The sequence below is a fragment of the Dermochelys coriacea genome, chromosome 4, assembly GCF_009764565.3.
Source record: "Dermochelys coriacea isolate rDerCor1 chromosome 4, rDerCor1.pri.v4, whole genome shotgun sequence".
In the NCBI taxonomy this organism is placed as follows: domain Eukaryota; kingdom Metazoa; phylum Chordata; order Testudines; family Dermochelyidae; genus Dermochelys; species Dermochelys coriacea.
In genome coordinates this window covers 17686161-17713250 of record NC_050071.1, presented here as the reverse complement: position 1 = coordinate 17713250, position 27090 = coordinate 17686161, and the positions used below count along the sequence as shown (strand labels likewise).

General features: G+C 45.1%; 1 protein-coding gene across 1 annotated transcript in view; it reads left to right on the top strand.

The window, feature by feature from the left end:
- Positions 1-27090, top strand: part of SCD5 (stearoyl-CoA desaturase 5) — a 77992-nt gene that overhangs the window by 34198 nt on the left and 16704 nt on the right. Inside the window, exons 2-3 of the mRNA XM_038399496.2 lie at positions 11136-11266; positions 22893-23098. Coding sequence (XP_038255424.1) covers positions 11136-11266; positions 22893-23098 — 337 coding nt within the window. The remainder of the gene's footprint in view (positions 1-11135; positions 11267-22892; positions 23099-27090) is intronic.

The window sequence follows — 27090 nt, the reverse complement described above, 5'->3', positions numbered from 1 at the left end:
ATGGTAAGGGGGTAGTGGCAGCACGTGGCAGTGGAGGGGTTGGGTAGGAGGTTCCAGGGGGCAGTCGGGACAGGGAGCAGGGGTCAGTTAGGGGCAGGGGGTCCCAGGGGGAAGTCATGGGACAGGGAGCAGGAGGCGGTTGGATGGGGTGGAGGTTCTGGGGCGGTCAGGGGTTGGGAAACAAGGGGAGTTGGATAGGGTGTGGGAGTTGGGGGGCCTGTCGGGGTGGGGGTGTGGATAGGAGTTGGGGCAGTCAGAGAATAGGGAGCAGGAGGGTTTGGATAGGGGGTGGGATCCCTCTCCCCACCCAACATGCATTATAAACCTGTGGAACTCACTTCCACAAGATGTCATTGGATCCAAAGAGCTCAGCAGTTTTTTTTTTTTTTTTTTTTTTTTTTTTAGGCTTGGATGTTTATATGACTGAGAACATTTATAGTTCCATGGAATGGATATAAACTCTTATGCTTCAATGCACAAGCCAACTACTAACTGAGCCTGGGGTTTGGAAGAGGCTTCCCTTGGGATGGCTTGCTGGGCTCACATATGGAGGAAGAAGAGTAATCGGCTGCAGTTGGACACGGGGCACAATTTTCAGGCTGGGGTGAATGTTAGGCTGCGTTCACAACCACAGTAACACACTTTCTCTCCATGCTAGAACCGGAGGCTTGGCACCATGCCAAAGACTGAGTGAACCAGATGCAGCCTGCAGCTTTGAATTCATGATCAAAGCGAGTGCTCCTCTGAGCTAACGCCAGCTCTTGGGAAATGGCTTTGGGAATCTTTCTCTTCTTCCCCTGGCCTTAATAACATTACGCTGGTCGCTGCCTGGCTCTGCATTTCATTTCACTGCACTAAAGGGAAACTGTCTCATCCCCCTCATCCCCCCACACGGGTATCCCCCTTCCATCTTCTATTCTTCAGCCTGCCTATGTGTGCCATTGCCTTCCACGCAGAACAAAACAAGGCCCTTTGCTCACTGATTAAAGCATATGAATGTTTCCTACTCTCTCCTCTGATTTCTTTTCAGACATCTTTTCCCTGCGTCTCTTCTCCCCTCCACCTACATCCTTTTAAATCCTCTGTATGTAGACTTGAATCTTGGCACGAGACAACCTATTGTCTGATGGCTTCAAAGCTCCTGCTTTCGCTGCTCTGCTATGGGTTAGTCCAGGTCTGAAACATCAAGGCCTTGGCTTCCCGGCGCTCTCACACCTTGACTTTTGCTCTTCATCCTGCTCCGTTGTTAGTTTCTCCTCAGCATCAGTCCTGTGACTAGTGAGAAGATCCTGAGAGCCCTTTTAGACTCCTTGTCCACCTTCATACAACATGGGGCATTGCCTGTTCCTCCTGCCTTGAAAAAACATCTCCATTAGTTCTCCCGAACATGGCTTAAATCTAAAGGCCCTTATTTAATTTACTTTTTCAGGCAAACTCCAACTTCTTGAGTAAGCCAGCAGGGTTTGGACTATCTACATAGCACCCACCCACCATCTGAGGACCTCACTATCTTTAATGTGTTAACCTCACAACACCCCTGAGAGGCAGGGCAATGCTGTTATCCCCATTTACAAATAGGGCACTGAGGCACAGAGAGACTAAAGGCCAGATTCACAAAGGTATTTAGAGCCTAAAGATGCAGATGGGACCCTAGTGGGATTTTTCAAAAGTACCTAGGTGCTTCACTCGCATTGACTTTCATTAGGAGATAAGCACCTAAGCTTGCTTTAGATCAGTGATACTCTGGTCTAGAGCCAAATTAGCAATCAACATTACCCAAAAGAGCCACAGCAGTGTGAATTCATTGTTCATTTATCTGGAGTACTATATATTCATATTCAAACACCTTAACAATAATCAGAGGTGTTGAGGAAGTTGGTGGAAATGGCATGTCTTCAATTCTTCTGAAAACTTGACACCAGTTGTTTTCGCACTGGGCATGGAAAACCAGTGGCTATTCTAGAAAATGTGGCTGTTAGTTAAAAATGTCCCCCTTGTTATGATATAATAAAGGCCTGTTGTAAAAGAGTGTGCTGTAACTAATTCAGTGCTTACTCAACAATTGTGTTGAGGGGAACAAGTACCACCATAAAGAAGCCCGTTTACTCAATCTGCCTCTGGGTCCTCCTGCTTGTTCTCTAACAGAAAGCAGGCTGGATGTAAGGCAGATTTAAAACACTGATTTTCATATGAGGCATCAAGATGGCAGCTTCTGTTGATTTGCAGAAAGAGAAAGTTTCATCACCACCCACACACATGGAATAAGTGGTATTGTTGATGCCTTGGAGTGCTTCACGAACTCACGTTGATCATATCTTCATCTTGGGAAGGGCTTTAATATTCATTGCTTTCTTTCCTTCTCCAGCTGGCGAGAAGGGCTATGTGCTGCAGAGTGCACGTGAGAGAAGGAGAGGGGTCTGGGAAGGCTGGTAGATAGAGGAAATGTCTTGTTGGAGGTAGATGAATGAAGCGGTTTGGGGTGAAGGGCCATAGGTTCAGCATGGAAAGAAAGCACAGTAGTGCCACACAAATGGGGTTGGTGGTGGGGTCCTTTGGAGGTGAAAGGTAGCTTCACAGCACCAGCTCCTTCTCATCCTCTACATAGCCACCTCTGTCTCTGCCATCTCCTTGCTAGATAGGACGAAGAATGATGGAAGAGCTACACAGGCCTGGATTTTCAAGTGCTCAGCACCCAATGTGCCAAGCCACTTATCTAGCTGTCTAAATGGGAGCAAAGTGCTTTTCAAACCTCTGGCCCCGATTGGGGATGCTGAGCTGTGTGGAAGAATCTAGCTCCTAGTGTGTATGTTCCTCTCATATGGCAGGATAATTTACAGCGCAATACGCATAGTCAGTGACTGCTGATCTGAGCCACAGGGATGTCACTCCACTCCCCCAGCCCAGCTTTCTCCGCATTTACCATGAAAAGGATGTGCATGTGTTACCCACACACCTCCTGGGTGTGGTGTTCTGTCCCACCTAGTGGCAGAGAGAGAGAGAGATTATGAATCTGCTCTATAGCCTTAGCTAACAGCCAGTTGGCTTTTAGTTTATGCAGTAGAGGCTCATGCATTTAAGCTCTGGAGATCCCAGATTTGATCCCGCCAATGACCAGGGTCTGTTGGTGTTACACATGCATGGTGAGTAGGGAGGCTGCCTAGCAGCAGACTGGCCCTGGCAGCAGGGCTGGAGTAGTGGTGGCCCAAGATTCGTTGGCTTGTCCTCCGCAAACCTCAGGGATCATCTCCCTCCGCTTGTTTCACAGGCAATGCTCCCAGCTCATTCAGTGCCACTCCTGGCCCTCCCTCCCAGTTAGCACTCTGGGCTTTGCCTGGGAGTTGTGCATCTTTTTAAAATAAATCCTCCCTTCTGTACATGGGTTTATTTCCACAGCCAGGAGAGAGGATGGCCCAAGGCGTGTTTATGACAGCTTAAGACTGCCTGTGCCGCATCATCTTCCTTTGCTGACGAGCTACCCCCGCCACCGCAATCCCCTAGTGTGTTTTACTGCTCCGAGCACTGCAGTGCCAGTCCAGCTGTGGGAGAGCCAGCTGTGCTCTCGCGTGTTTTATGCACCATCTATAAAATTGTTGCCCATGGTCTGATTCCAGAATCTCCAATACTAGGGATGACCCACGATAATGTGTGAAGCAGAGAGAGAGCACGCACCACTGGATTTTCTTGTACTAGGTTAAACTCAAAATGCCAGTTTAACCTAGTATCAACAAATCTAGCTGTGCTCGCTCACTTTCTGTACTTTGCACATTCTTGTGGGAGATGTATATTGTATTTATTTATATTATATAATATTTTGCTTTGCTTTGTAAATCAGCACAGGACATTTCGGAAGTTAGCTCAGTAAAATAAACATGAAAGGCCACCTTGCAACTATGATCATTGCCAGCATTCTGAGCTAAACCATGTGCCAGGCACTAACAGATCCATTAAAATAAAATGATTACCGCATTAATGTTTTTGGTCATCTTTTGATTCCAGGTGTTTTTGGGAATGGCCAGCTCTTTTCCTTACTCAAGCATATGACTTTACTGTTGGCTGCTGCTTATGTGATCTTGTCAATTACAAATCCAGAAGGGAGCTTCTGGAATATAGGGGAATTGCTAGTAGGAAAGGTTTGCTCTAAATTTAATCCTTTTAAATGTCAGGACAGTCTCGCTCTGAAAACGAGCCAGGAATATAAATGGCCACTATCTCCTCATGTAATTACCATGGCAACTCTGATTATTTTAGGTAGTTCATTTAAAATCAAATAGTTGGTGAACTAATTGAAATTGAGTTGGTATTTTATTCTGTGGAGGAAAGGTGGGGATTAGAGTCTTTACACTGTAGATCTGTGATGACTTATTAGCTATTTATAAATCAGGAGATGGCTGTGGCGAAGTAACATTTGCAAGGACCTGATTTCCCAAAAGGGTCATGTCTAATCTCACCATGAAATGCATCTGATTGAAAAAATTTGCTTTTGCTCTGGTCCTGGAGCTGTTGGGGACTTTTTGCTGGGCTATTTCAGCTCTCAGGCTTATGTATGGAATATTTATGATGGTGTAGCTGCCCCACTGTAAATCCCACAGAGTAGATGCACTGTATAGGTGTAAGACTGGATTTGCTCCATCATATCTACTACACCTATATCGCTACCTGTATCCCCAGTACAGATAATTCCTTGGTCTTGCCCTTCAGATCTTGTCAGCTGCTCTAATCACTGGGGATGGGAGGTTGGGGGTTACACATTGGAGAGCTCCTTGTGGAGCTTGAAAAGGGAGAAAGAAAGGCTGCTTTTCCATGGGCTACTTTTTGTAGGGACAAATACCAGTCCCAGTCAAGCCAATAGGAAATCTCCAATTGGTTCAGCTGGCTCAGGACTGGACTCTGTCACAGCCTGTTCCTGGAAGGTGCTGAGCAACTTGGAGAGGTGCTGTCAGCCTTCAACCACCATAGATGTCCCTGGGAGATACAGTCTCTGAGCACCTGTCAGGATCATGCCCTTAATGCACACTTTTTTTCTTTAATCTGTCTGTCCTCTGAGTTGTCAAAGTGAAGTCCTGACCATCTGTAGCCATTAAAGATACCGTGGCACGTCTTAAAAGAGCCTGGGGTCCTGGCTAAATCCCTGCCTGTGAAACTACCTAAAAATGCCCCTTAGAGTTTCAGTTGGATACTACATTGGCCACTTCCTGTCCTTCCCTGCTGTGCAGCCTTGCTAGTCACTGCTACAGAGATACCACGTTCTGCCCCAGAGGTGATTGCACTCCAGTGGTGGGTAAAGTAATTTCTGAAAAATGTTAGGGCTAAATCCTTCTCTCATTTCTACCCACTGGATCTTACTGAAATTACTTGGGTGTATATTTGGAACGGAGCAAGGCTGATGGCTTTTAAAGTGTTTTGGTGACCATCCAAATGGAAGCCACTGTATAAAGGGATGGACTGTGCCCAAGAACATTGATGGCACTTCCCACATTAAAACAACAAACAAGCACTATGTTCTCATTCTTTCAGCTTTAAAATTCTTGTCCTTGGTGGCATTTCAGCATAACACACATTCTTCAGGGCCCCTGCTGCTGTTTACCCCTGTGTTAAATAAAGTCTAAGGGCAAGATTTCCAGCTGGTGCAAACAGTTTGATTTAAATGGAGCTACTTCAATATACGCCAGTTGAGAATCTGGCCCAGTATAGTCTCTCTCTCTCCCTCCCCCCCCCCCCCGTACCTATCACAGAAAGGGAAATAAATAGTGAATTGACAAGGAAAATCAATGCTCCATTACTGTAATGAATTTATTCCCTTTGAACCCAGTTATCTTTCATTCTACTTTTGTACAACTGAGCACCATTAAGATGCTGCCCTTTGATACAGAAATGATCTGATCCTCTGCAATCATTGGAACCCTTCTTTGTGTTAGATGGAGGGCCTAGCAACTGCTGCTTTCAGCAATACCTCTGTCCCCATTAATGACATACTAGAGATGGGCCCCAACAAAAACACCACCTTTTAGAGTCACTTGTGCCAGCCTCTCCTTTTTTTTGGATAATGAGCTGTCAAGTTGATATGTCATAAATAACGGAATGAATTTTTCTAATTTGATAGGCGTCCCAGTCCTTTCATTTAAAAAAGCCTTGTGCGAAAAATTAGAACAAGGCTGGAGAGCCAGCTTCAAAGAACCTAGAGTGAGAATTAAAGAGTCTGGACTCTTCATCACGTCATTATCTTTCCTGACCTGATACTTTGCAGCTATTCTCATTAAAATGATGTGTGGGAAGGATGATAGGAGTTTCAATTAACGTTTGTATCCCACTCTCAGGAATCAAAAGACAGGCTGAATTCAGCGATATACTTAAGCATGTGTCTGATTTTAACATAAGAACAACCATACTGGGTCACACCAAAGGTCCATCTAGCCTAGTACCCTGTCTTCTGACAGTGGCCAATGCCAGTTGCCCCAGAGGTAATGAACAGAACAGGTAAGGTAATCATCAAGTGATCCATCCCCTGTTGCCCATTCCCAGCTTCTGGCAAGCAGAGACTAGGGACACCATTCCTGCCCATCCTGGCTAATAGCCATTGATGGACCTATCCTCCATGAACGTATCTAGTTATTTTTTGAACCCTGTTATAGTCTTGGTCTTCACAACATCCTCTGGCAAGGAGTTCCACAGGTTAACTGTGTGTTGTATGGAAAAAATACTTCCTCTTGTTTGTTTTAAACCTGCTGCCTATTAATTTCATTGGGTGACCCCTAGTTTAAGCATTGAAGCCAACAGAACTGATAATGCCTTAAAGATAGGCACATGCTTCAGAACCTTGCAGAATCAGGGCCTTCAAAGAGCCCTGAGCCACCGCAGCAGAAGCCACCCCATCTCCGAGGTCCAAACCAGTGCTGCAAACGGCACCCACCAAACATTGGTAAGAGGCCACTGAACAAGTGTCGGTCCTCAATGGATCATACGGAGCAAGCACAGGCTAGACGAGGAGAAGCATGCACCCAGGATTGCCCTGTAGTCTAGAAGACATTTGAAGTATTATCGACTGTTGCTGCCCAGAGAGAGCTTTATGTATCATGGACCTGATCCAAAGCCCGTCTATGGGGAGTTTTCCAGTTGACTTCGGGTTAGGCCCCATTAGAGGATGTTTGAAAGCCAGCTAGGGTGCCATTGTCTCAATATCCTGGTCCAGTCCTCAACACTCCCCACACTTTATCCTCCAATGTTCAACATCCCCTCCTCCCCACCAACTTTCCCCCTCCTCCCAGAAACTCTGCTTCCTTTCTCTTATGTTGGTTTGGTACCTGGAAAATGGAACTAATTTAGGGCCAAATTCAGTATGATGGTGACTCATAATGGGCAAATAAATGGGGCTAAATCCATTGTTGGTGTGATACCACTGAAGTTTGTTTGGTCCTTTGACTTTAGTGGGGCTGCCTGGGTGAAAATCAGCACAAGAATCTGCAAACATTTTGGCAAATTAAGTTTGTTTTGCATTTTCCCTTCATGACACAGGCCAATTAGTGCCAACTGGCAAAGGGTTCAGAGTTCTTAACAAGCAGCTCCGATCTCAGACCTGACAAACTCACTCCACCTAATACACCACTTTTATGGTAGTTATCCATCAAGGGTAGCATGTTTGGTCTCTACTGAAAGCCTGTGACTCATCAATACTCATAATCTTTGTGAAATGTGTGTAATATTTAAGGACTAATGTAACAGTATTGACAGTCATGTCCTTGGGGTCTTGGAGTGAAACTGAGTCACTAGGGAATCATGTCTTGGTAATGGCCCATTCAAGCAGGAGGGAATTGTTAACCCTCCTTGGCTAGCCAATTATGTAATGTGTTGCTCAATCGTCCCCCATTCCAACAACCCAAAAAAGTCAATGGAAAGCCATTAAAGACAAACTATAAACATCAAAACCACTTGGATGTGAAAAGGAATGATTCGACAGTGAGGGAGTGGCATGTCTGTGAATAAAGACAAAAAATGGATGCAGATTGCCCTAGGTGGGGGAAAGACACTGGACATCACAAAGAGACACTTTGAAGGAGCCGGGATGCATCTATTGTCAACCTGCAGGGCAAAAGTTGGGCTAGTACAGCCTGAGTGACTGACAGGCTGGTTGTGTTAGGGAGTTAACACCCACCTGGCAAAGGCAAGACAATCTTTCACTGGAGGCAGGTGGCAACAAGATGACTTACAGCCCCGGAGCCCTGAGTAGTGTCACAACTTTTGATGTTACAGTTTCATACACTGTGATTATAGAGTTAATAGATACTTTTGCAATCTTTTTCAGGTTGTGTCATAACCTTTGCAGTTTGGAACTGTAGATGTTTTGCAGTTAATCAATTTCACCAATATTTCAGGTCATTTCCTTGCAACCACACTGCAGGGTTGCTGCTGGATATGATATAAACACAAATAGACAGGAAACCTCAGCAATGTGTGTTTACTCCAGGTGAGAAGAAATGCATGACATACTCACATCTAACATTCTCTGTTTAAAAGAGAAAATTAAAATTAAAATTCTTAATAATACAAAACATCTCGTGCAGATGGAATCTGTTTTCTTTTTGTTTGCATAAAATTATTCAGAGACTGAAATAGGCATATATAGTCACCACACACGTATGTATTTTCAGCACAGTGAAGTCCTTGCTAAACAACACAGACAGTGCTGGAACTGGAGCTGTGTGGAAGCTTGTTTGAGTCTACACTGTTGAAATTGTTTTGTGAAATAAGTGCCTCCTGTTTATGAGAGCAGAAATGCCATAGATTGTGACAGTAGGGTAGTTTTGAATTTTGAAGGTTTAAGTGGATTTTGCTTTTGAACACTGGTCCAATTTGTATGGATTGTATATAATTGCCTTTTCCCCAGCTTCCTCCCAGAAGATGAGCAGCACAGCTGTATTATTATTCTCACAGCCTTTTCTTTTTTGTTGTAAAACAAAACAACCCAGTCTATGCAGTATTTATTACAAATGGATTAAGAAATACTGGGGATATTAACAAGATGATCAAAGCGTATGGCATCAGGAGACAAATGAGTGGGTGACTCAAACTGACACAAGAAAGGGCCATTTCCTGGTTTGGAAGTCTGAAATAGTCACTGCACACAATTATTAAAAAGTGACTTCAACTGAGTACAACTGTGCTTTTGTAAATTAAATTAGCTTTTTGAAATTAGGAATTTCAGATGAAAATTTGTTATATATTTCTTGTCACCTGGAAAACAAATCTGCTGCTGTGGTCCATTAGCATATATATTGTACGCAGCAGCAGCTTTCTCGTCACAAACACATGAAATATTTGTTAAATTAAAAAAAAATAGATAAAAAGGAAGAAAAGATTATGAGCTAGGGCTCCTTTATAACTCATAGAGCCTGAGCTGCTTTTGGCTCAATCCTGCTAGGTGCTGAGCACGTAAGTATTTTTGTAAACACTGACAACTGTACTTATGTGCCTAACTTTAAGCCTGACCCCTCAGGGAGAAAGGAAGAGTACGGTGGTGATTTAAGGCAGTATGTTAATGGTTAAGTGTGTAAGCTGGTCTCTTGGTTCCAGGACTGGCAGGGGCAGGGATGTATTTTTACTTGGCACTCGCCTTATTCCTACTTTTATTGTTGTTTGTATGGTAGTATCATCTAGAGACCAAAATAAAGATCAGGCCCCCATTGTGCTAGGTGGATAGTCTCTGCCCAAAAAGTTTATAATTGAAATAGCCAAAGGGGGGGTGGGGAAATGCCATATGCTTCTTCCATAATGGAAATTATAAGAAAACAGAGTTTGACCGGGCCCAGAGGCAAATAAAAAATCCCCCAACCAGGAAAAAAAGGAAAAACATTGAAGTTAATTTTTGTTTCAGATGCTTTAAAAAAAATATCAAACTTTAAAACTGACCCGTTTGTTGCTGCCTGTGCCAGAAGTGGAAAATGCACACAGAAGAGTTTTGAAGGGGGAGAAAAAAATGCCTGCAAGCTAAGAGTCCTTGAATGTCCAGCTTCAGCAGAGAGTGAATTTTTATTGCCAAGTTATAAAGCCTTGAGCATAGTGGGTTTTGGAGGCAAAAGATCTATCTGGTTTTAAGATTCTACTCGATAAGTTCATGGAGGAGATGGTATGATGGGATAATGGGATTTTGGTAAGTAATTGATCTTTAAATATTCAGGGTAAATAGGACTAATCCCATCCATCTAATATCCCATCTCAGGGGATCTGAGTTACCCAGGAAAGAATTTTCTGTAGTATCTGGCTGGTGAATCTTGCCCATATGCTCAGGGTTCAGCTGATCACCATATTTGGGGTCGGGAAGGAATTTTTCTCCAGGGCAGATTGGAGAGGCCCTGGAGGTTTTTCGCCTTCCTCTGTAGTATGGGGCATGGGTGACTTGAGGGAGGTTTCTCTGCTCCTTGAAGTCTTTAAACCATGATTTAAGGACTTCAATAGCTCAGACATAGGTGAGGTTTTTTGTAGGAGTGGGTGGGTGAGATTCTGTGGCCTGCGCTGTGCAGGAGGTCGGATTAGATGATCAGAATGGTCCCTTCTGACCTTGGTATCTATGAATCTATGAATAATGGGAACTCTGACAGAACATTTATCTACAGAGGTGTGAATGGCAACTGTTCAATTAGCTGACAAATTAGACTCAAAGAAAGACGTGGACAGTGTGCAGAGGATGGTGCCCATCAAAAAGGTGGCTGCCTCCCTTCTGACATAATATCATGAAGGGAAGTTAATGGCTCCTCTAGTGTAGTACAGAATGCATCAGACTAATCTACTTTTCTTAGATACCATTTATATTACAGTAGCATCTAGAGGTCCCAACCAACGTCGTCAGCTTGTTGTGCTAGGCAGTGTGGACAGTTCCTGCCCAGAAGAGCTTAGAGTCTATGTGGACAAAGGGTGGGAGAAGAGACACAGGTGACATAACTTGCTCCAGGTCACACAGCAGGTACCTGGAAGAGCTGAGAGTAAAACCCAGTTGTCCTGACTCCCAGTCCAGTGCCCTCTCCGCTAGGAGACACTATCTCCCTGTAGGGTTGACTAGATAGCAGAAGGAATTTTTTTTAACAAAGGAAAAGAATAAAAACAGACCCTTGACATGCACTATTTATATATATATTTATATCTTGCAGCATATTTGTGTTTCTTAATGACGGCTCTGGGGGTGACAGCTGGTGCACATCGTTTATGGAGTCATAGGTCCTACAAAGCCAAGCTGCCTTTGAGGATGTTCCTGGCCGCGGCCAACTCCATGGCTTTTCAGGTAGGGATGAGGCTGTCAGATGTGATCTTCGATCTTTGTTGCAGTGTTCTCTCCAGGCCAGCGCAAGGGTCTCTTCTGTGAAGAGAGGCCAACTATTAAAAATTCCAAGTAAACCCAAATGTCCATCGGTTTCTGTACTGTGCGAAAGCAGGGCTGCAGTGATCACCTCTTTATTTGTACACACAATCCAGTGCAAGGGAAAACCTGATCAGAGCAATGGTCCATGTAGTCCAGTACCCTGTCTCTGAAAGTGCTCAGTACCAATGCTTCTGAGGACAATTACATGCTACCATGCCTATATAATAAAGTTTCTTCCTAAAACCAGGCAACTAAAGATTGGCTTATGATATCATTTAGACATATTTTTATTTTAGTTAATAAAACAACATGTCATGGTTTTCTACAGCAGATTTACAAAGGAGGTATCATTAGCCCCATATTACAGATGGGGAAACTGAGGCCCAGGGATAAGAAGTGATCTGCTCAAGGTCACACAGCAGGCAAGTCGTGGATCTCCTGAATCCTAGTCCAGTGCATTATCTATTAGGCAACACAGCATCACTTACATGTATTTCTTTAGTGTAACTGTAAATAATCTTATTACTAATATAAATAATCTGTCAATTTCAATAACATCTTGTGGCATTGAGTCCCACAGGTTTAAGTTATACTTTTATGAAGTATTTCCTTTTATCAGTTTTCAGCCTGTTTCCTTTCATTTGGATTGGCACCTTCTACTTCTTGCATTATGAGAGAGGGTGAATCACAGCACCCTACAGACCTCTTTTCCGTTCATTATTTTGTATACCTCTGTTATGGTGCTTCTTATTCATCCTGTTCTCTAAACTAGATAGCGCTAATTTCCTTAATCTCTCCTCCCATTACAAAGAGCACAGCAGAGCTGTTGTTTAAAGCAGTTTAGGAGATGTTTGATTTGATCATATTGCCCTCGCTCCCTGAATGAGCACTGGCTGTTTTCTGCCACTCCACTGATGCAAAGCAGCCTTGCAAAGTGTCATGACGTTGCTGCTTGGTGTGTTGAACAACAGCTCAACTTTTAAACTGAATCAATGAACAGTCGACAAAGAAACAATGGAACAGCTGGCCACTATTCAGAGGAAATCTTCCCCACTTAATTGCTGTAGACCTGCGTCCACCTCGGATCCGGGTGATCAGGACAGTCATGGTTTCAGTGGTTCTTTTGAATTCTGCTTCCTATGTTCCTGCAGATTTCACACTTGGATATGTTGGCCTCAGTTATCAGCGATGGCTGAAGAGCGTGCAGTGTAAATCCAGATAAGTGGGGTGCCTAAAAATGGCTTTGTGCTGCCTTTGCAACCCTATTTAGTTACAATGGCACCATCCAGGTCACCCAGTGGAAGTTATACCAGCCTGAGGGCTGTTCTAATTCACTTCAGCTGTGGGGGGTCTGAGGCAGGGTCACCCTCCACAGCACTCATATGTGGCTTGCCACTGCACTACTCACCTTGCCTCAGCCACACACATAGGCTGGCAGTGGTCTTCCTCAGCACCACTGGTGAGGGGCTGGTAACAAATTTAGACCCTAGCCCCATATGCAACGTAAACACAAGGGTCTACTTCTCCTCCTGGCTCAGCTCTCCGCTCTTTCCCATTCTCCTACAGCGCAGTGACTCAGGGCTTCTCCCCACTCTGGGAATTTCCCTTCTTCCAGAGCCCGGCACAGGAGCTAGCCTCCCTCATGCAGCCTTCCTCAGTCTTTCTCCAGGCATGCTTGGGAGTCCCTTCTCCAGGGCCTACCAGAGGATCCAGCCCTCCATTCTACAACCCCGCTCCATCCAGCTGAGCTCTCACAACCCTTTGCAGGCATTGCATGGGACTTATAACTGGACAGGGCCATTTGATCCCTAACCAATCAGGATCCAATGTCTGTGGTGGAGGGGTAGCTGATCAGTCACAGGCCAGGCTGAGCCCTACTCCCCTTAATAGCCAGTCACGGGACTACTATCATAGTAGCCATGACTGCTGACCATTGCCCTATGTTGGCTTCAGGGACAGCAGGTCGTATTGGAGGAGCTACAGTATCTCGCCATGTCTAATATTTCAGTATAAGCACGTCTCCACCGGCACTGTGGATTATACGTCATGCTGCATACTATCATGGCATGATGTCTTTTGCACAAACCCTATCAGATGCAGCAATTTCATCTCGATAGTCCCAGTAGATTTTTATGCTTGGTGGTACCTGAGCGGGTTCTCTTGACCATCCATCTAGAGCAGGGGTGGCCAACCTGAGCCTGAGAAGGAGCCAGAATTTACCAGTGTACATTGCCAAAGAGCCACAGTAATAAGTCAGCAGGTCCCCATCAGCTGCCTCATCCAGCCCCCAATGCCTCCCTCCCATCATCAGCCCTGCCAATCAGCGCCTCCCTCTGCCTCCCTGCGCCTCCTGATCAGCTGTTTCGCGGCATGCAGGAGGCTCTGGGGGAGAGGAGTGAGGGCATGGCAGGCTCAGGGGAGGGGGCGGGAAGGGGTGGAGTGGGGACAGGGCCTGGGACAGAGCAGGGGATTGAGCAATGAGCACCCCCCCGGCACACTGGAAAGTTGGTGCCTGTAGCTCCAGCCCCGAAGTCGGTGCCTATACAAGGAGCCGCATATTCACTTCTGAAGTGCCGCATGTGGCTCCGGAGCCCCTGATCTAGAGTTACTTTCTCAAGCTCTCGTAAGGTTGAGTCACTTTTTTTGTTTCAGAAATGGGGCAGTAGCTGAGTCATATTTACTTCACACGCCTGTTCCTTGGCTCCTTTCGTTCACTATGTCAAACCCTGCTGAGTGATATCCACTCTTACTGAGATATGCCATTGTGACTCTACCGCATGGGTTTATTTTGTGCCTACTGTATGAAACAAGCTATGTTTTTGAATTTAACATCAGGTAGTCACTAATAATTTTGCTCTGATTACCTTGCACTCAGCTGCAGTATCTGTCTGGAATTTTACTTTAGCTCATATTATTTCCTATGTCACAAACCAACCTGTTAGAAAACCTCACTTTGCAAGCTTTTTAAGAGACCCAGCAAAGACATTTTGTCTGCATCTTCCTCATAGCTTTGTCTTCTAGTTGTATGTTCGTATATGTATTTTACTCTTGTATTTACTTCAAATGTGTGCTGATGTTTGCTGCTATTACATGTATGGCATCACACTCCTCATGTCTGACACCTTTACATATCACTTTGTGATTGCCTCTGTATTTGTTACAAACAGTTCTGGTCTCTGCTGTTTTATTTGCCTGTCGATTCTGTCATTATGTATTTTTAATTAGATGCACTTCAGCTCTTTCGCAGCTCACTAACACTTTCATTTGGGGAAGCACGTTTTTCACTAGCCCTGCAAATATCCATTGGTCTATGAAAAGCCAAGTTAATTTCTTGCACTAACATTGCTTTGACCTGATTGTTGGCTCAACCACAAATAGCTTTATTGTATAGGCCTCTAACATAGTGATCAATAGTTTATTTGGTAAAGAAAATGTGCCTTTCTCAAGTGACATTCTTGTGTATTTTTGTCATTTATAAATGACTTTTGTCTAGCAGTCCTCAGGCCTCGTCCTGCTCCCACTGGAGTGTAATGTAATATTCCAGTGCCTCTGGACCTGACCCTTGTATCTTTATGGAGGATTTCACTCTCTGTGGTTTCTCTGCAATGCTACTTGCTTCCTATCAGATTTGGAAGCAGTGCGACTATCTCCAGCAGTGCGGCTATCTCCAGTTCTCAGCCAGACTGAGGTTCTGGTGACTTCATATGCTTCACTTTACCAAAGCTTTAGTTTTCTTCTGATATCATGGAAATAAAAGTGTGACAGACAGGAATGCTGGAAAGAGACTTGTCTGTATTTCCTGGTCCCAGTCACTTGACATGGGTTAATGTTATAAAAAAACTAATACCCTTGTCACATGACAGGAATTGGGACTTCAGTGGTTACTGATACGTTAACAAATGTCACTTAGTCTCACTTTGCTACAGTTGGGGACAACAGTCTAGCTGAGTTTGGGTTTTTCCAGTGTCTCTTTGCTCTTTAATTCTTTGCTGGAACGGAGGTCAAAAGAAGTTATTTATGTGCAGTCCTGGAAGTCTTCCAGATACAATTTCAGGATGATGAAACTGTCATCATTTACAGATTGGAGACAGGTTCTTTGGTTCTGTGGCTCAGTCCGCCTCAGCAGTACTGATCATTCACGCCGTACGGTCTCTCAGAAGTCGGCAACTGATGTACAGGGCAATGATGTCTACCAACTCTGGCAACGAAAGCTTCTCCGTTCACAAAATGTGGACCTATGCAGTTGTCTTCTTGGACTTACTGCATTCTTCAACAATAATAGCGTACACTCTGTCTTTTGTTATTGCCTCACTCTGGATGTTTCACAGAAACCCCCAGCTGTCTGTCTGCTCTGCTCTCCTGCTGAAAAGAAAGCTGCTGCAACTGACAGTGATGATACTATTGCCCTTCCTGAAACACTTGCTGCTTTGGATGGCATATGCTATGTTGCCTTCCATGTTGTGCCAAGAGGGGGAAAGAAGAAGAGGCCACTCTGCTGAATGGTCTTTGCTTAACACACTGCTATAGATGAGAGCACAGACTAACATCTTCAAATATGGGGGCCTAAAGTTAGGAGCTCAGATGTATAGTTAAGCACCTAAATAAGTGGCCTGATTTTCAGAGATGTCCAGCAGCTGTCATTATAGACAATGGATGCTCAGGACCACTGAAAATCAGACCACTTACGGTATTTCAGTCCCTTCAAGTGCCTCACTTTAAGTACCCACTCTTGAAATCTGTGGCTATAGAATTTATGCTTACCATGGGATAGGTAAGCTTGTTAACAGCTATTCTTTGCCATCAGACTTTTAACTGACCTTCATATTTCATGACATGAGTAGACATGAGCCTGAGCTGTAATTTGTATCCTGACCTGAGATCCAATGTTCAGGGTTTTTAGATCTAAGGTTTTTGTCCCAGCCCATTTGCACACAAAGGAACCAGATCCTATAACACAGGCACTCTAATACCTAAATCGGGTACACTTTCTACCTTCTCCCTCCAACAACAACCATCATTATAGCTGGCTTCCCAAGTCACTCTTGCAAACACCTGAAGATAAAAATAAAACTAGTGACAAAAGTCCAGTGACTGAAAATCATTTTTGGCTTTTCTGAGCCTTAATTTTCCAGCAAATCTGTGGGCAGTTTTTTGTTGGTGCTGAAGCTACAGGTAGCTAAGGAGTTTAAAATTCTTAGGAGCTTTGTTTTGGCCTAGAGATAGGCTACTGCAGTTTGTTCCTTCTCACAGGTCTTTTTGGTCCATTGTCACATATTGATCCCACTCTTGTAGGGTGCTGAACTCCTGATAAGTTCAATGGGAGAAGAAGGTTGTTGACACCTCACAAGATCTGACCCATTTTCTGTGCTGCGTTCGTCTCTAGAGAAGTTGATGATGATGAGCTATAATGAATAGGTGCCATCGTTTGGTTTATGGACAGTACAGTGACATTGGCTCCGTTGCTGAACCTAAACCAGAACTCAGAAATAAGCCATCCTCCCAACTGCATCTCCTCCAGCAGTAGAACAGCTGTCTGATTTTTTTTAGAGTGAGAGTTACCTGTTTCCAGGCAGATGCTGCTGACTCAGAGACCCACAGGAAAAACTATCTTCAAAAAATATCCTCTGAGCTCTTTCATGGATATGAGCTCCAGTTAGGCCACTGGTCTGCAGTAACCACAGTGAAGGTGAATCTGATTTCTTTCAGCTCTGGGTCTCGCAAACACTCGTTTCTTCCTAGGGCAGTGAATCTGCATCCTGGAAAAGAAGAATGTCCATGATGAAAGGGATGCATTATTTGGGCCTGCAGCAGCTGTGACTTTCCAGTATGGCTTATTGGAAATCACTAAGAAGGACAAGATTAGGGCAGATTTGTTGAGTGTCTCATTTGACTCAGTAAGATGAACACTCTGGATTTCAGCACCACCAACAAAGTCTGTTGCCTTTATCTGGATACATTTGATGCACCAGCCATTAGGGTGGTTGTTTTCTGACACTGAACAAATTCCTTGTTAGTAGGATTGGAGATGGGCCTGAATCAACACCCCCAAATTGGAATAAGTCATTATACCATTGGGGAAGCTTGAATCCAGATCTAAACTTCACAACAAGCCCCATCTCTATCATGGGCTCTGTGAAAACACTCTGGAGTCTACCAACTTTAGGAGAGGCTGAAACCATTTCTGAATTTTGGGCTTTGGGCCAATTTTGGAGCAAGGGTGAAAGAGACATGGACACCTTGAGCTCCACAGTGCTCCAGGAATGCAGAGTCGTAAAATCCTTTCTGCAGGGTCACCTCCTTTCCACTGCAGAGCTGGTTCCTCTGGGTTAGAAAACTTGCTAGTGAGGAGGGCTTTAAACTAGGTTCGCCTAAGCCCAGAGGTAAGTGGGGGAGTGCGATACCGGGAGGAAACACAAGGAGGAGGGTGCAACAGGGGAGGCCTCCTGATTCATACTGAGAAAGCAGGGCAATCGGCTAGTTAAATTAGGTGCCTGTACACGAATGCAAGAGGCCTGGGAAACAAGCAGGAAGAATTGGAAGTCCTGGCACAGTCAAGGAACTATGATGTGATTGGAATAACAGAGACTTGGTGGGGTAACTCACATGATTGGAGCACTGTCATGGGTAGGTATAACCTGTTCAGGAAGCATGGCGGGGGGGGAGAAAGGTGGGGGAGTTGCACTGTATGTCAGGCAATGGTGTGACTGCTCAGAGCTCCGATATGAAACTAGAGGAAAACCCTGTTGAGAGTCTTTGGGTGAAGTTTAGCAGCGGGAGCAACACGGGTGATGTCGTGGTGGGCGTCTGCTATGGACCACCAGACCAGGTGGAGCAGGGAGACAAGACTTTCTTCGGACAACTAATGGGAAATTTCCAGGTCACGGGCCCCGGTTCTCATGGGGGACTTCAATCACCCTGACATATGCTGGGAGAACAATACAGCAGTGCACCGACAATCCAGGAAGTTTTTGGAGAGTGTTGGGGACAACTTCCTGGTGCAAGTGCTGGAGGAACCAACTCGGGGCTGTGTTCCTCTTGGCCTGCTGCTCAGAAACAGGGAAGAATTGGGAGGGGAAGTAGAAGTGGGTGGCAACCTGGGCAGCAGTGACCAGGAGATGGTCGAGTTCAGGATCCTGAAAAAAGGAAGAAAGAAGAGCAGCAGAATATGGACCCTGGACCATAGGCGCTGACTTTTACTGGTGCCGGTGCGTGCTTGGCCCCCCTCCTGCCCCCATTTCACCCCCTTCTCCAAATCCCTGCCCTGGCCCCGCCTCTTCCCCACCTCCTCCCCCCTCTCTCTCGGAGCTTGCAATAGCTGTTTGGCGGTGGCAAGCGCTGGGAGGTAGGCAGAGGACCAGGGACGCGGTGCACTCAGGGGAGGAGGCAAAGGCAAGGCGGGGCAGGGAGCTTGGCTGCTGGTGGGTTTTTCGGTGGGTGCTCCAGCCCCAGAGCACCCACGGAGTCAGCGCCTACGCCCTGGACTCAGGGCTGTCCTTAGGCATACACAGAATACAAGGCTGAGGAGGGCACCTGAAAATTTGGGGCACCACTGGGTCTTAGTGTCCACCCCCCCGGCTCTTCCTATCCCTGTTCTGACCCTTCCTGCAGGCTCCCACAGCTGGCTGCTGCAGCCTGGTGACTCTTATTCTGGATTCAGAGTAGCAGCCGTGTTAGTCTGTATTCGCAAATAGAAAAGGAGTACCCGTGGCACCTTAGAGACTAACAAATTTATTAGAGCATAAGCTTTCGTGAGCTACAGCTCACTTCATCGGATGCATTTGGTGGAAAAAAAACCTTATTCTGGAGGGGATCTTGTAACTTAAAAGTGAAAAAGCCTTCCAGCCCTATTAGCACAACACTGAAACTGTGGAAGAGCCATTCAAGTGGTAATGAAGCCATTTAACAAGCATTTGCCAAACCCCAGGTATATACTGTCAGTTTCTGAATTTACTGTCAAAAACAGTTATGCATTACTGTAATATTTACTCAGAACATGTTAGTCTACAGGACCTTAGTTTAAAACTTGCTTTAAAAATATTTCATTAGTAAGTTGGTGAAGATTATAAAATCATATCTCTTAAAAAAAATCCTTGCATAGATTTTTTTTTTTAGATGCACAATCATCTTTAGCCTTAAATGCTTGGATCTTCAGACATATAGGTTTTTAAATAAATCCTTCAAAAGACCACCCTTATCTAAAATACACATTTTAATTGTAATTACTATAGTAAAAAAAGTTTCAGAGTAGCAGCCGTGTTAGTCTGTATTCGCAAAAAGAAAAGGAGGACTTGTGGCACCTTAGAGACTAGCAAATTTATTTGAGCATAAGGTTTCGTGAGCTACTCTGAAACCTTAAAGGGACAACACCCTTTAGAATTTCCCTTTCTTTACTTCTGACTATCTGATGAACTAGTTTTAAGAGAACCCTCCAGCAAAATCAGTACCTTGGTAAGATATAAAATCCTTTGTTATGCCTAAAATCTTTGGAAACATATTGTTTAAAGTTGGTTAAATTTCATAAACATGTTTATTGTTAGGGAGATCACCCAAAGAAAATTAGTGTTCCCTTTTTCTAAAAGCAATGAACGTTGTAATGAACACACTAAACCTCTGTGACTGATTAATTTAAAATAATGTCTTTGTTTCAGTGAGTTAAATATGTAGTAATCTGGAATGATTATTTTATGAAGGCTTAAGAGTACATTTAAAATATAAAATCAGCTTAGAAATACTGATTAAGAAAATGTAAAACAAAGATGAGCTGCATCACGTATTCCATAATATTTAATGTTGTATTCAGCAAGACAGCTGACTCACACTTACTACAAAGTTTTTGCAAATAAATCTCTCTGACAAACTTCAGGGCATATCAAAAAGCCTGCAACTGACATTTTTTATTCCCAAATTTAGTGCTTTTAATTAGGTACCTTCTGCATGTCCATTCTGCGTGAGGGAGAGGGTACCGGGGTCTCTGCGGGGAACTGTGACTTTCTGTCGCCGTGAGGTGGGCCGAGCGTTGCGGTATCCTTTGCTGCCTCGTTTCTGCCCCCAACCCGCAGGCTGTGAGCCTGGGCTGCCATCAGGCATAGGGGCAACAGTTTAATAATACTGCGTAGGGCCCCATAAATCCTAAGGATGGCCCTGCCTGGACTTCAGAAAAGCAGACTTTGACTCCCTCAGGCAACTGATGGGCAGGATTCCCTGGGAGGCTAATATGAGGGGGAAAGGAGTCCAGGAGAGCTGGCTGTATTTTAAAGAAGCCTTACTGAGGGCACAGGAACAAACCATCCAGATGTTCAGAAAGAATAGCAAATATGGCAGGTGACCAGCTTGGCTTAACAGTGAAATCTTCAATGACTTAAACACAAAAAGGAAGCTTACAAGAAGTGGAAACTTGGACAGATGACTGGGGAGGAGTATAAAAATATTGCTCGAGCATGCAGAGGTGCAATCAGGAAGGCCAATTGGAGTTGCAGCTAGCAAGGGGTGTGAAGGGTAACAAGAAGGGTTTCTACAAGTATGTTAGCAACAAGAAGAAGATCGGGGAAAGTGTGGGACCCTTACTGAATGGGGGAGGCAACGTAGTGACAGATGATGTGGAAAAAGCTGAGGTACTCAATGCTTTTTTTGCCTCGGTCTTCACAGACAAGGTCAGCTCCCAGACTGCTGCACTGGGTAGCACAGCAGCAATGGGGAGGAGGTGAGCAGCCCTCAGACCTTCACCTGTTCTTTCACCACTATTTAGAAAAGCTGAACGTGCACAAGTCCATGGGTGCAGATCTAATGCATCTGAGGGTGGTGAGGGAGTTGGCGGATGTGATTGCAGAGCCATTGGCCATTATCTTTGAAAACTCGTGGCGATCGGGGGAGATCCCAGACGATTGGAAATAGGCAAATATAGTGCCCATCTTTAAAAAAGGGGAAGAAGGAGAATCTGGGAAACTACAGACTGGTCAGCCTCACCTCAGTCCCTGGAAAAATCATGGAGCAGGTCCTCAAGGAATCCATTTTGAAGCACTTGCAGGAGAGAAAGGTGATCAGGAACAGTCAACATGGATTAACGAAGGGCAAGTCATGCCTGACCAACCTGATTGCCTTCTATGATGAGATAACTGGCTCTGGATGTGATATATCTTGACTTTAGCGAAGCTTTTGATACAGTCTCCCACAGTATTCTTGCCAGCAAGTTAAAGAAGTATGGATTGGATTAATGGACTATAAAGTGGATAGAAAGCTGGCTAGATCATTGGGCTCAGTGGGTAGTGATCAATGGCTCAACATCTACTTGTCAACCGGTATGAAGTGGAGTGCCCCAGGGGTCAGTCCTGTGTCTGGTTTTGTTCAACATTTTCATTAATGACCTGGAAAATGGGCTAGATTCACCCTCAGCAAGTTCGCAGGTGACACTAAGATGGGAGGAGAGGTAGATACGCTGGAGGGTAGGGATAGGGTCCAGAATGACCTAGACAAATTAGAGGATTGGACCAAAAGAAATCTGATGAAGTTCAGCAAGGACAAGTGCAGAGTCCTGCATTTAGGAAGGAAGAATCCCATGCACTGCTACAGACTGGGGACCGACTGGCTAAGCAGCAGTTCTGCAGAAAAGGACCTGGGGATTACAGTGTATGAGAAGCTGGATATGAGTCAGCAGTGTGCCCTTGTTACCAAGAAGGCTAATGACATATTGGGCTGTATTAGTAGGAGCATTGCCAGCAGATTGAGGGAAGTGATGATTTCCCTCTATTTGGCACTGGTGAGGCCACATCTGGAGTATTGTGTCCAGTTTAGGGCCCCCCACTACAGAAAGGACGTGGAAAAATTGGAGAGAGTCCAGTGAAGGGCAACAAAAATGATTAGGGAGTTTATGAGGAGAGGCTGAGGGAACTGGGCTTATTTAGTCTGCGGAAGAGAAGAGCGAGGGGGGATTTGATAGCAGCAGCTTTCAACTATCTGAAGGGGGATTCCAAAGAGGATGGAGCTAGGCTGTTCTCAGTGGTGGCAGATGACAGAACAAGGAGCAATAGTCTCAAATTGCAGTGAGGGAGATCTAGGTTGGATATTAGGAAACACTATTTCACTAGGAGGGTGGTGAAGCACTGGAATGGGTTCCCTAGGGAGGTGGTGGAATCTCCATCCTTAGAGGTTTTTAAGGCTCAGCTTGACAAGGCCCTGGCTGAGATGATTTAGTTGGGTTTGGTCCTGCTTTGAGCAGGGGGTTGGACTAGATGACCTCCTGAGGTCTCTTCCAACCCTAATCTCCTATGATTCTAGGAAACAGCTGGTCTGGCTATAAGAGTGCCAACCCTCGGTGTGTATATAAACCCACGTTTCCCCTAGTGGTTTCAGTCCCTGATTTAATCTGACGTGATTTATTTTTCTTAGCGGATACAGAGAATCGTTCTGTGGTTCAAATATATTAGGGTGTGGTTGGGGTGTGTGTGGGAGTGTGTGTGTGTGTGTGTGTGTGTGTGCGGGGGGTGAGATAAGGTGCTACCAAAGTCATTATGCCAAGTCTGTATCTCTCACCCCTCCCTTGCTGTCTGAACAGAATGACATTTTTGAGTGGTGTCGAGACCACCGGGTGCATCACAAGTACTCAGAGACGGACGCTGACCCCCACAATGCGTGTCGTGGCTTCTTCTTCTCCCACATCGGCTGGCTCTTTGTCCGCAAGCATCGCGATGTCATAGAAAAAGGCAGGAAGCTGGATTTCACTGACCTGCTGGATGACCCTGTTGTGCGGTTTCAAAGAAAGTAAGTGAAAGCTCTGGAACTACTCCCAAGGGGGGATCTGAGCGGAGGTTTGGGGGGAATGAGGGTTGGAGATGGGGGAGGGGAGTTCACTTAGTCTATTTTTGATACATTATTTTCTACTTTCCTTTTCTTTCCTCCCCAACATGCCCTTCCCTAAACTTGTTTGGAGATGATAGAGCCCACCCCTCCCAGTGGTAACCTGTTGGGTACCAGGAGATCAGTCCTGCAAGCTCTTACTCCCAGGTCCCCTTGCCGGAGCAAACTAGCCCTTTCTTACCTTCCCCTCTTCCAAAAACACCAGGGCATGCAGTCACAGGGGCAAAAAAGAAAAGTCTGCATCTGGAGCTTTTAATTGGATTATATCAATGAATGCAATAAACATGATCATCATTAACAGCCTCAATGAGGAATAAGACATATCCCTCTGTCTGAATTATCCAGTGATCACCAACCTGGCCCACAGGCCCCAGTCGAGCTGAACTGTTGCCTCTCCCAGTACCTTAATTCTTTTATAAATGTTATCAGCTTGGCCAGCTGGGTTAGTACAGCCCAGACTGCAGCCTTCCCCAGTCCATTATCATCACTATGGTAGGGGACACTGATCTGGATGCTTCAGCCTGTATTGAAATTATAATATTTTCGAAGAGTTACTGCCCAGGGTGTAGGCACTATTCTCAGCAGTGAATGTGTGACCAGGAGGGTTTTAAAAGCTGGATAGGATCAATTCTGTTTGGTAGCCAGAATGTTATTTTTGGACACTACTGGGAAGAGAGGGTGGTCACGCCTATCTTTGCATTGCAGAAATCCCCAGGAAGGGCTGAACTAATCCGTGGTCAATGGGACTGGACCAGGGATGAAACTGATGAAATGCGTTGGTCTTGTTGTTTTAGCTGCTTTTTGGAGAGCAGTGGAGAATTCCACAGGACTTTGCAAAGTCTCCTTTGCAGTGTGTTTGAGCTTCCATAACTGTCTTCTCACCTTTGCTTGAGTGAATCATATCCCATCTCAGACAGGCATTTCTGTAGTGCTTATATAACTGTGGCATAAGGTTCATTTCTGCGCAGGGAAGATCGTCTTAGGCTTTGGCTACACTTGCACGTTGTACTGCAGTAAAGCCTCCCAGAGTGCTCTACCTTACTCCCCGTCCACACTGGCAATGCACGTAGAGTGCTCTGACTCCTTGGCTGGAGCGCTCCTGGTACTCCACCTCCCTGAGAGGATTAACAGCTGTTGCGCATTGGCTGAGATGCTCCAGCTCCAGTGTAAACGGGGAGTAACGTTATTATGCACTGATTGACCTCCAGAAACTCCCCATAAGCCTTTTAACTGAAGCGTCCTCTCTAGTTTTGTTAAAAGAAAAGGAGTACTTGTGGCACCTTAGAGACTAGCAAATTTATTTGAGCATAAGCTTTCGTGAGCTACACGAAAGCTTATGCTCAAATAAATTTGTTAGTCTCTAAGGTACCACAAGTACTCCTTTTCTTTTTGCGAATACAGACTAACATGGCTGCTACACTGAATCTTTGTTTTGTTGTGAACTCTGGACACAGAAATGCTGTTTCAAAGCGCCATTTCCAGGGCTGCTTATCAAAAAAAACAAACACAGCCCCTGTTGGCTTGGAATGAGCGAGAGGCAGGCGGGGGGGGGGAGGGGGCTCTGTCTGGAGTGCCGACAGCTAATGGTTGCTTGAAGAGAGAGGCGGCGGTGCAGGGGGATTGGGGTCCGTTTTGGCGAGCGGTTGCTTATCGCATCTATGAGGAAAAAAAAGAAACAGCTGCCCTTTGCTTTCAGTCAGTGAGTGAGAGAGAGGCGGGGGAAGGAGGAGGGTCTGAACTTACAAGACAGCGCGCTGACACACTCTCAGGACCCCAAAAACCCACTCTCTCTCCCCCGCCCCCATTTGAAAAGCACGTTGCAGCCACTTGAATGCTGGGATAGCTGCCCACAATGCACCGCTGCAAATGTGGCCACGAGACGGTGCGCTGGCAGTGTGGACAGACTGCAGCGCTTTCCCTACTCACTGTACGAAGGCGGGTTTAACTCACAGTGCTGTACTTCTGTAAGTGTAGCCAAGGCCTTAGCCAGTGATATTGCTCTGGATTTGACAGTTGAGTTTTGGACTATTCAGTCTAGTGAATTTAGAGTTTACATTTTCTTTTTCTCAGGAACGTAAACCTGTTTATGTCAACACCACATTGTTGTAAGAACAGAAGCTTATTATTTACTTCCTGGAAAAACAAAAGACATCTGATTGGTAATAATAATGGTGAATTGTACCTCTCTAGTGGATTTCTTAGGACCAGATTATGCGACATCCTTACTCACTCTGGGTCCAATTCCATTGTCAGTTACATTAATGTAAATCTGGAGTAAAACTGTTAATTTCAATGGAGCTACTCTACATTTACGCTGGGGGAGGGATAGCTCAGTGGTTTGAGCATTGGCCTGCTAAACCCAGAGTTGTGAGTTCAATCCTCGAGAGGGCCACTTAGGGATCTGGGACCAAAAAAAAAAATTGGGGATTGGTTCTGCTTTGAGCAGGGAGTTGGACTAGATGACCTCCTGAGGTCCCTTCCAACCCTGATATTCTATGATTCTATGAAATGCTGCATTTGTGCCTAAAACCTAGGCATAGAAACCTAGAATACAGGACCGTGCTAGTATGTGGGACAGCATAAAGTGATGTTTTGGGGGAGGGATAGCTCAGTGGTTTGAACATTGGCCTGCTAAACCCAAGGTTGTGAGTTCAATCCTTGAGGGGGCCATTTAGGGATCTGGGGCAAAAATTGGGGATTGGTCCTGCTTTGAGCAGGGGGTTGGACTAGATGACCTCCTGAGGTCCCTTCCAACTCTGATATTCTGTGACTCTGTGTATCAGAGAGCAGAACTTGGCCCACTGAGTAGTGCCTTAGTCCATGAATAATCAACTCCATTAACTGCAATGAAACTACTCAGTGTAAGGCAGTGGCTCTCAACCAGAGGTTCAGGGCCCTCTGGGGAGCTGCAAGCAGGTTTCAGGGGGTCCATCAAGCATGTCTGGTGTTTAGACTCACTAGGGCCCAGTGCAGAAAGCCAAAGCCCTGCTGCACAGGACTGCTGCCCGGGGTCCTGGGCCCCCCTACCCGGGGCTGAAGCCGAAGCCTGAGCAACTTAGCTTCATGGTGCCCCCAGCGGCATGGTGCCCCAAGCGATTGCCCTGCTTGCTACCCCTTAACACAGGCCCTGGCTTTTATATGCAAAAAACCAGTTGTTGTGGCACAGGTGGGCAGTGGAGTTTTTTCGCCTGTTGGGGGGCCTTCGAAAGAAAAAGGTTGAGACCCCTGGTGTAAGGTACAATTCTATGTGATTAAAGGTACAACAATCACTGGCCCTTACCTGCACAACATGGGACCAAAGCTCAGAATTAAGGATGTACACACATACAATCGTGCTCGGAGTTTACAGAAAAGGGAGGTTCGCTTATTTTGCACAAGTAATCATTAGAGCTGGCTGAAAGATTTCAAGTAACAACTTTTCTTCCTTGTGAAATGGCTGCCTTTTTAAACCACATTTTTTGAAAAAAAACGGTTGAATTTTTTAACTTTTTGCTAAAACTTTTTGTGGTTTTTTTTAAGCTGAAATTTTAATTGCATTTTTTGTTGAAATGTGTAGTGACACATTTCATTTGCTGAAACCTAAATTGTGATAAATAAAAAGCTTCTATCAACATTTTGATAACCATCTTGATAAACAAACAAAAAAAACCCACAAAATAAAAATGGATCCATTTTGATCTTGCCAAAACAAAAACAACTTTGAAATGTTTTTCTTTCTTTTAATTTTGAACCAGGTCTAACAATAATGTTGCCTCAGCTACAGCTGCATTTCTGGTGCCACTGTTTTGCAGCGATGGAAGCGAGATATTGTGAGATCAGCATGGATGGGGGTAAATTTGGGTTTAAAATAAGAGGTGCCCTGTCTTAGGAGGCCTAGTTCAGAGGGATACTTGTGC